The sequence below is a fragment of the Symphalangus syndactylus genome, chromosome X (assembly GCF_028878055.3).
Source record: "Symphalangus syndactylus isolate Jambi chromosome X, NHGRI_mSymSyn1-v2.1_pri, whole genome shotgun sequence".
Taxonomy (NCBI): domain Eukaryota; kingdom Metazoa; phylum Chordata; class Mammalia; order Primates; family Hylobatidae; genus Symphalangus; species Symphalangus syndactylus.
The window spans coordinates 106,603,465-106,613,558 of record NC_072447.2 but is presented as its reverse complement, the minus strand read 5'-3'; the positions used below and the strand labels follow the sequence as shown (position 1 = coordinate 106,613,558).

Here is a 10,094-nt window from a genome sequence, read left to right as displayed (position 1 = left end):
GATCTCTAACCCATTTGCAGTTTATTCTTGTGCCTGCTGTGTTATATGGATCTACCTTTATTTTTCCAGACGTCTCAGTTGTTCCAGGACCATTTATTAAATGTCCATCTTTGCCCTAGAGAGTTTATGTGCCATCTTTATCATGTACTAACTTTCATATGATTTGCTTGTATTTCTGAGTTTTCTATTCTAGTCCACTGGGCTATTAGTCTATTCTTGCACCAGTGCCCCAATGTCGTAATTACAGAGGCTTTATAGTGTGCTTTTCTGGCTGATATCGTAAGTCCCCTCTCATAGATTTTCTTTTTCACGTGTTTCCTGGCTATGCTTGCATGTTTTCAAAAATATATTAACTTTATTATCAATTTGCCTAAATGCATAAAAGTGTGTGCTGGCATTTTTGAGACTGAATTAAATTTATACACCAATTTAGGAAGAACTGACATCTTTTTAATGCTGGATTATTCCATCTAGGACAGTGACTTAGTCTGTTTGGGCTGCTATTACAAAATACCATAGACTAGGTAGTTTATAAACAACAGAAATTTATTTCTTGCAGGTCTGGAGACTGACAAGTCCAAGATAAAGATGCTGGCTGATTTGGTGTCTGGTGAGGGCCCTCTTCCTCATCGATGGTACTTTCTAATTTTATCCTCAACATGGTGGAAGGGACAAGGCAGCTCTCTGGAGCCTCTTTTATGAGAGAACTAATCCCATTCATAAGGGCTCCACCCTTATGACCTAGTCGCCTCTCAAAAGGCCCCACCTCCTAATGGCATCACCTTGCGGGTAAAATTTCAAGATCGTAATTTTGGGGGTACACAAACATTCAGACCATCTCAGATAGCGTATGTGTTTCCATTTGTTCAAGTCTCCTGTGGTGTCATTCAGGCATATTTTAAAAGTTTTCTTGTATAAATGCTGTTATCAAGTTTACTCCTAAACTTTAATCCCTGTTGCTAGTGTATATGGGGCTTTGTCTGTGAATGTGTCCTCCAGCTGCTTATTTTTGTGTATGTGTGTATTAAAAGACTGCTGATTTTTGTATGTTAATTTTATGTTTTGCTACCTTAATGACTTGTTTTACTGGTTCAGTTGATTTATCATTGTTTCTATAGGGTTTTTCAGGTATACTATAATATCATCTGCACATAGAGATGGCTTTACTTCTCTTTGTAAAAAGTAAGTTTCATTGTGTATATCTAAGGTATACAACACGGTGTCATGGGACACGTATAGATAGTAAAATGGTTACTGTAGTGGAACAAATTAACATACCCATTATGTCGCATAGTGACCCATTTTTGGTTTTGGTAGCAGGAGGCGCTAAAATCTATTCATTTAGCAGAAATCCCACATCATATTTAATAGTACAATTGTACAAACTGTATTCCAGCATGTCGTGCACTAGATCTCTAGTCTCTTTCATCCTACATATCTGCTACTTTGCATCCTCTGACCTACATCTCCCCCTTTCCTCCTCCCATCCCCTCTTCCCCACCCCGACCCTGATAACCACTGCTTTATTCTGTATCTCTGTATATTTGAGTTTTGTTTTACTTTTATTTTTTAAGATTCCACGTAGAAGTGAGATCATGCAATATTTCTCTTTCTGTATCTGGATTATTTCACTATTACTTCATTGTTATAGCATAATGTCCTCCAGATTCATCCATGTTTTGGCAAATGGCAAGATCTCCTTTTTAAAGTGTATATATACAGCGCATTTTCTGTATCCATCTGTCCCTTGATGGACACCTAGGTTGTTTCCGTATCTTGGCTATTGTGATTAATGCTGCAGTGAACATGGGAGTTGAGATACTTTTCAAAGATCAGCTACTTTTAAAAGGTGGTTATTTTATTTCCTTTAAGTAGATACCCAGAAAAGGAGTTGCTGGGTCATATGATAGTTCTGTTTTTCACTACCATATTTTTTTTCTAAAATAGAAAAATGTGGAACTACCATTGTATTTCTAAAACAGAAAAAAAAATCTATTTCTTTAGGTACCTCCATACTGTTTTCCATAATGGTTGTCCCTATCTACATTGCCATCAGCAGTGTACAAGGGTTCCCTTTTCTCCACACACTCGGCAATGTTTGCCATCTCTTGGCTTTTTGATAATAGCTATGCTAATGGTTGTATGGTGTTGCCTCATAGTAGCTTTTATCTGCATTTTCCTGATGATTAATGATGTTTTTCATATACCTGTTAGTCAGTGTGTATGTCTTCTTTGGAGAAATGTCTATTCAGGTCCCTTGCCCATTGTTTACATTTGATTGTTTTTCTGCTATGGAGTTGTATGATTTCCTTACAAAATTTGGACATTAACCCCTTATTCATATATATGTTTCGCAAGTATTTGCTCCCAGTGTGTAAGCTGCCATTTCATTTTGTTGATTGTTTCCTTTGCTGTGCTTTTTAGTTCTTCTTATTCATTCCTAGGAAAATGATCGATTTCTCTGGTCAGTTGACTAATACTTGTAATGCAAGATTGAATAGGTGTGAGGTAGTAGACATGCTTTCCTTGTTCCTGATCCCAAGGGAAAACTTTGAGTGCCGCCCCCCCCAACCCATTAAATAAGTTACTAGCATTAGGACTTAGGTATATATGTTTTATCATGTTAAGAAAGCATCCCGTGGTGCCTGTTTTCTTAAGGCTTTTCTATTTTTTAACATAAAGAGGTGTTGAATTTTTCCAAAGGCTTTTTCAACATCTGTGGTGATAACCATATGATATTTGTGTTGAAGTGTATTAATATGGTGGATGATATCAAGGTACTTTCTAATATTGAACCAATCTGTATTGATGGGATAAATCCCACTTTGCCAAAGTATATTATGATTTTTTTTTTTTTTTTTTTTTTTTTTTATTATACTTTAGGGTTTTAGGGTACATGTGCACAATGTGCAGGTTTGTTACATATCTATCCATGTGCCATGTTGATTTCCTGCACCCATTAATTCGTCATTTAGCATTAGGTGTATCTCCTAATGCTGTCCCTCCCCCCTCCCCCCACCCCACAACAGTCCCCGGAGTGTGATGTTCCCCTTCCTGTGTCCATGAGTTCTCATTGTTCAATTCCCACCTATGAGTGAGAACATGCGGTGTTTGGTTTTTTGTCCTTGCGATAGTTTACTGAGAATGATGTTTTCCAGTTTCATCCATGTCCCTACAAAGGACACGAACTCATCATTTTTTATGGCTGCATAGTATTCCATGGTGTATATGTGCCACATTTTCTTAATCCAGTCTATCGTTGTTGGACATTTGGGTTGGTTCCAACTCTTTGCTATTGTGAATAGTGCCGCAATAGACATACGTGTGCATGTGTCTTTATAGCAGCATGATTTATAGTCCTTTGGGTATATACCCAGTAATGGGATGGCTGGGTCAAATGGTATTTCTAGTTCGAGATCCCTGAGGAATCGCCACACTGACTTCCACAATGGTTGAACTAGTTTACAGTCCCACCAACAGTGTAAAAGTGTTCCTATTTCTCCACATCCTCTTCAGCACCTGTTGTTTCCTGATTTTTTAATGATGGCCATTCTAACTGGTGTGAGATGGTATCTCACTGTGGTTTAAAATTCAACAACCCTTCATGCTAAAAACTCTCAATAAATTAGGTATTGATGGGACGTATCTCAAAATAATAAGAGCTATCTACAACAAACCCACAGCCAATATCATACTGAATGGGCAAAAACTGGAAGCATTCCCTCTGAAAACTGGCACAAGACAGGGATGCCCTCTCTCACCGCTCCTATTCAACATAGTGCTGGAAGTTCTGGCCAGAGCAATCAGGCAGGAGAAGGAAATAAAGGGTATTCAATTAGGAAAAGAGGAAGTCAAATTGTCCCTGTTTGCAGATGACATGATTGTATATCTAGAAAACCCCATTGTCTCAGCCCAAAATCTCCTTAAGCTGATTAGCAACTTCAGCAAAGTCTCAGGATACAAAATCAATGTACAAAAATCACAAGCATTCTTGTACACCAATAACAGACAAACAGAGAGCCAAATCATGAGTGAACTCCCATTCACAATTGCTTCAAAGAGAATAAAATACCTAGGAATCCAACTTACAAGGGATGTGAAGGACCTCTTCAAGGAGAACTACAAACCACTGCTCAATGAAATAAAAGAGGATACAAACAAATGGAAGAACATTCCATGCTCATGGGTTGGAAGAATCAATATCGTGAAAATGGCCATACTGCCCAAGGTAATTTATAGATTCAATGCCATCCCCATCAAGCTACCAATGACTTTCTTCACAGAATTGGAAAAAACTACTTTAAACTTCATATGGAACCAAAAAAGAGCCCGCATCGCCAAGTCAATCCTAAGCCAAAAGAACAAAGCTGGAGGCATCACGCTACCTGACTTTAAACTATACTACAAGGCTACAGTAACCAAAACAGCATGGTACTGGTACCACAACAGAGACATAGATCAATGGAACAGAACAGAGCCCTCAGAAATGATGCCGCATAGCTACAACTATCTGATCTTTGACAAACCTGACAAAAACAAGCAATGGGGAAAGGATTCCCTATTTAATAAATGGTGCTGGGAAAACTGGCTAGCCATATGTAGAAAGCTGCAACTGGATCCCTTCCTTACACCTTATACAAAAATTAATTCAAGATGGATTAAAGACTTATATGTTAGACCTAAAACCATTAAAATCCTACAAGAAAACCTAGGCAATACCATTCAGGACATAGGCGTGGGCAAGGACTTCATGTCTAAAACACCAAAAGCAATGGCAACAAAAGCCAAAATCGACAAATGGGATCTCATTAAACTAAAGAGCTTCTGCACAGCAAAAGAAACTATCATCAGAGTGAACAGGCAACCTACACAATGGGAGAAAATTTTTGCAACCTACTCATCTGACAAAGGGCTAATATCCAGAATCTACAATGAACTCAAACAAATTTACAAGAAAAAAACAAACAACCCCATCAAAAAGTGGGCAGAGGACATGAACAGACACTTCTCCAAAGAAGACATTTATGATTTTTTAAATATATTGTTGGATGTTGTTTGCGAATATTTTATCTAGCATTTTTGCATCTACACTTATCTATCCATGTCACACTTGCTTCATAAAGGGAGTTATGAAAATTTCCTTTATAATGCTGTTGAATAATTTATAGAGCATTGGCGCTCTGGTACTATCTGATCTTTGAAGGTTTAGTAGAATTGACCTGTAATAGCATCTGAGCCAGGTGCTTCTTGGGAGTTATTCCTTAATAACCTTTCCTATTTTTTTCTGTGAAAATTGGCCAATTTAAGCCTTCCAGCATTAGAGTAAAAATCTTGATAATCTGTATTTTCCTAGGAAATTATTTATTTCATGTGTATTTTTAATTTCTTTATACACAGGTTTGAAAAGTAACCTAATTTTTTCTGTTTAAATGATTATCATTTGTCATTTATTATTTTGTATATTTGTGCTCTCTCCCTTTCTTCCTTCATTAATCTACCTAGTGAGTTTGTCCATTAAAAAAAACGCAGGATTTTGATTTAATAAATATACACACATTGTTTTTCTACTATGTATCTTATTAATATCTGCTTATGTATTTATTTATTCATTCATTCATTCATTTTAGTGACCGAGTCTCCCTGGATCACTCAGTCTGGAGTGCAGCGTTGTGATCATAGCTCACTGCAGCCTTGAGTTCTTGGGCTCAAGCAATCTTCCCACCTCCGCCTCCTCAGTAAGTAGGACTACAGGCATGTTCCATCACGCCCAGCTAATGAATCATTATTATTATTATTATTATTATTACTGTAGAGGCAGGGTCTCCTTATGTTGCCCAGGCTGGTCTCAAACTCCTGGCGTCAAGTGATCCTCCCGCCTCAGCCTCTCAAAGTGGTTGGATTACAGGTGTGAGCCACTAAGGCCGGCAATTTCTGCTTTTATGTTATTTCTTTATGTGTGTTTCCTTTGGTTTCCCGGGTTGTTCTTTTATTAGATTTTTGAGGCAATGCTTTAATTTGTTTAATTTTATTCGTTCATTTTCATTGATGAGAGTATTTAGTGCTCTGAATCTGCTTCCAATCACTGCTTTAAATATCTTCTACAGATTCTCATATGTAAGCTCTCATTATCACTCTTCTTAAATATTTCTGTAACTTGAGTTTGTATCTCCTCTTTATCTCGACATTTGCTTAATAGAAGGCTTAACATTTTTTCCAGGTAGAAGAGCCTTTGCGCTTTCAGTTTGTGTTAGTAAGTTCTACTTTTGTTGCATCGTGATTGCAGAGGGTTGGTTGTAATATTTCTACTTTATGGAAATTAGCGAGGTCTTCACTGTGAGGTAATTATGATCACGTTTTGTTAACGTGCCATCAGCTTTTGACAAGGTGGTATCTTCTTTATTTCCAAGGTGTAGATTTATGTGTGTGTACGTATGCCTATGTGTGTATACACACACACAATGTATCTTATTAATTGTGTTGTTTACATTTTCGGTATAGGTCTCTTTATTGTACCACTGGATTTGCCTTGTACTGAGACTTGCCATGTATTAAATCTCCTATTATTATTTTGCTTCGATGTCTCCATACCTTTTGGCATTACAAAGGTGGTTGCTATGTTATTTGGTGCATAAATATTCCTAAGTATTATATCTTCACTGTGGATTTTCAATTTTAATGTTAGCATGTAAACTTTGTCATTAAAAAAATTATTTTTAGCACCTGCTTTCTTATTGAACATTTTACTATCTGGTCCACTAGTTTGTTTTTAACTCCCAGTCTCCTTTTAACACTCATCTACTGCCTTATGAAAAAAAAAAAGTTTATTCTCTTTTTTTTCTATCTCTCTCACTTCTCTTATTTTACTTGCACTATTTCTTTTTTTCCACAATATAAAATAAATGCACGTTAGTCGTTTTCCTTGCTCCGCCTTCATTTTAGTATTAGATACCAAGTGCTCGCCATCAGATGTTGTAGGGAAGATTTTCCTGTCATTACCTGTGGAATCACAATCCCAGTTTACCCTTTAGAATATAAGTTAGCAAACGTTTTCTGTAAAGAGCCATATAGTAAATATTCCAACCAATGGGCCATGGTTTGCAGACCCTTGCTCTAGTGGAGTCCTCAGGAAGGGCTGATGGGTATGTAATTTCCTAAGTTCCTGTCTGTTTTTCCATAAGCTGTGATATTAGTGAAGGATCGGTTGAGCTGGATATCAAATCATTACTTCAGACGTTTTTCTCAGCCCATTTGTGAGTTTAGAGTTTTAAATAGTATTCTAATTCACGGCAGGCTTTATATCCTCAAATGCTTGTTTGAATGGAATTAATTCTGTTTGGAGGGTTGACGTACAGTTTCCTTCTGTTTCATGGTTGTTTAATATGTGTGAAATTTTGTCTTCTGCTCTTTTTCTCTTTCTGGAATGTTTTTGTAAGGAATTATCCTTCCTTTTGTTCATTTTTATGATATTGGATTGTTTTACCGGATTCCTATTTTAATGGTGCTATTTTCTGCCAGTGTACAAAAATTCAGGCCTGAAATTTACTGATTTCGTTTGCTTGTTTTGGTAGCGGACAAAGAAGTTAGGAGTGCTCTGATTCTGTGGTTCTCTTATGTCTTGCAAGATTCTTCATTTTCCCCTTTTGTTTCTTTTCCCCGTCGTTACCAAAGTGGCAAAGCATGCTTCTCCCTTTCTCTTTGCCCTTACTCTTCCCCAGAAGCTGTGGACTTCAAAGGCTACTTTTATTTTATTTTATTCTATTTTTTTTTTGAGATAGAGTCTCGCTCTGTCTCCCAGGCTGGAGTGCAGGGGTGTGATCTCGGCTCACTGCAACTTCTGCCTCCTGGGCTCCAGCGATCCTCCCACCTCAGCCTCCCGAGTAGCTGGGACCACAGGCGCACACCACCACACTCGGCCACTGTTTTAAGTTTTCGTAGAGACGAGGTCTCACTATATTGCCTAGGCTGGTCTGAAACTCCTGGGCTCAGTGGTCCTCCTGCCTCGGGCCTCCTAAAGTGATGGGATTACAGGCGTGAGCCACTGCACCCAACCCAAAGACTGCATTCTATGATCATCTCTACCTCTTTAAATTACACATATTTTAGAGGTCCTTCCCTATAGTCCCTGCTCTTATTATCTGGGACACCTTTTTGGCATTTCTTTAGACTTAGTCTGGGCTCAGTCATTTTAACTGTAGTTTCAGACCAACTTTAAGCCCCTTGCCTCTTCCTTTCTCTGTGTCTCTTGCAGCTTTTCTTGGTCTGTCTTTGCTTGCCACAAAGCCTAGTGATGAGAGCATGACAGATCTTGTGCTGGGATTTCATGCCTTTTCTCCTTCTACTCACTACTAAAGATTTGGCATTATCTGTTTCTAAGTAATGATGAGGATGTGGCTTCTGTATAGATTTGCATCTTCCTTTCTGATTGGTTTGTATCCTTTTGACACAAACCATTGGGAGGCAGGTGCCTGGGTGGTCGACATTGCCTTCTGCTGACTTACAGCTGATTTCAAATGGCATTTTATCTTATCTAAATATACATGTGTGTGTATACACACACAGACAGACAGACACACACACACAAACACAGACATTTATACACACATACAAGTCTATTTCTATTCCATGTCTATAGTAGAGGTCTCCTGAAGTGGTTGTTTGATTCACCATATATTTGTTCAATACATATTTCATTTATTGCTGCTGTCTTTGGTGGCAGGCAAGAGACTGTGAAAATCTTCTCAGGATTTGTTAATGTTCCTCACCCTAAAGCAGGTTCATGTCGATGGACCAAAAGGTGCCAGCCACACTGCTAGAGCTCGCTGCATGGAGTCTGCTGAGTGATGAGCCTGCAGCTATCCATGCTCTTGAGGAGCTCCCATGAGACCTCTTTGTTCCATTGTTCATCACTGCCTTCTTGGGTGGGCAGAAGATGAAACTAAAGGCCGTGGTGAGGATTTGGCCCTCCTGTTGTCTCCATGTTGGACCGTTGAGTGTAAGGGAGTCACACTAGAGACATAGTGAGTCATCAGGAGGGTATGCTGGAGCCTGAGGCAGGGGGTGGCCTAACAGTCTCCCAAAGGTAGTTGATGGTGAATGCTGAGGATCTCTGTGAGGGTGTTAGTCCAACACTTGGGGTCACCTTAAGGACTCTAATGTCTTACAGAGGTGATTATGGAATAGAGGTGATTGAGAATACTATTGATGGATGTACCTACTGGGTATGATTACATAGAAGAACAACATGGACACCAGACTGGGGAGGATCGGAGGAGAAGGAAGGATGGGAAAAACAATAAAAGATGTTGAGTTTGTATGGAAAAATATTTGTTGGTAGATTGTTTACAGAGTGAAGAGCAAAGATAAAGGGTTTGCCCCTCCTTCCCCTCATTGATGTTGCTGGGTTATAGTAAAATCAGCCACCTTTCATATTCTGTCTCTTCCTCTTCCTGCAGACGGCCAAAACGGAGGGTCCTGGATTTCAAGCAGGACCCACACAGCAGAGCCACATGCTCTGAGATCAGGAGCACATTCCCATTTTGTTTTCAGTCTTGTGTTTACTCTCAGCACTCTATCCTGAAAATAGAAGAAGCCAAGCGAAGTGTTAGGTGCCTAGAAATTGTACATTTAGAGTCTGAGTCTCGGCCCATCCAGGGAACGCATGGGATTGTTAGTGGACATTTCCTTTGATGGTACCTTGAGAACAAGGCAACTCTTTTCCTTCCTTTTGAGTAAAGTTGAGCAGAGCCTTGGGTCCTTGCATCTCTGCTGCAGAGATTTGCAAATTCATCAAGTGTCTGCCCACAAAAGCGTCCTGTAGTTTCTGGATCTGGGCTGCGCTGATCACCTGGAAGTAGGTCAGGCTTATTTGAGTGAAGTCAGCACCCTTTTGGCACAGGTGATCCACCAGGACAGACTTAGTCTATCTAAAATCCTTTTAAAATCCTGTAAGGGGAGAAACTTCTTAACTTTTCTCCCTCATCATGAGCAGATGAACAACCTCCAGGAACTCAGCATGTCTTGCTTCTGCCTCACAGATCAGCTGGACAAAATTTCCAGGTGAGAGGTTGGGGAGGGACCTGGGTTCCCTGAATGCC

The 10,094-nt window shown here is 39.2% G+C and overlaps 1 protein-coding gene across 6 annotated transcripts in view; it reads left to right on the top strand.

Moving 5' to 3' along the window:
• The first annotated feature begins 562 nt into the window (after nucleotides 1–562).
• The window catches only part of LOC129475952 (nuclear RNA export factor 2), a 49,662-nt gene continuing 40,130 nt past the window's right edge, over nucleotides 563–10,094 (top strand). For 2 of the 6 annotated variants that reach the window (XM_063635199.1, XM_063635200.1), the window contains exon 1: nucleotides 563–610. In XM_063635199.1, the coding sequence (XP_063491269.1) occupies nucleotides 589–610 (22 nt within the window). In that variant the 5' untranslated portion in view covers nucleotides 563–588. Of the gene's footprint in view, nucleotides 636–659; nucleotides 790–1,117; nucleotides 1,183–5,627; nucleotides 5,736–10,094 lie in introns of those variants that run through there. The other 4 variants (XM_063635202.1, XM_063635204.1, XM_063635203.1 and 1 more) reach the window with 4 other exon arrangements.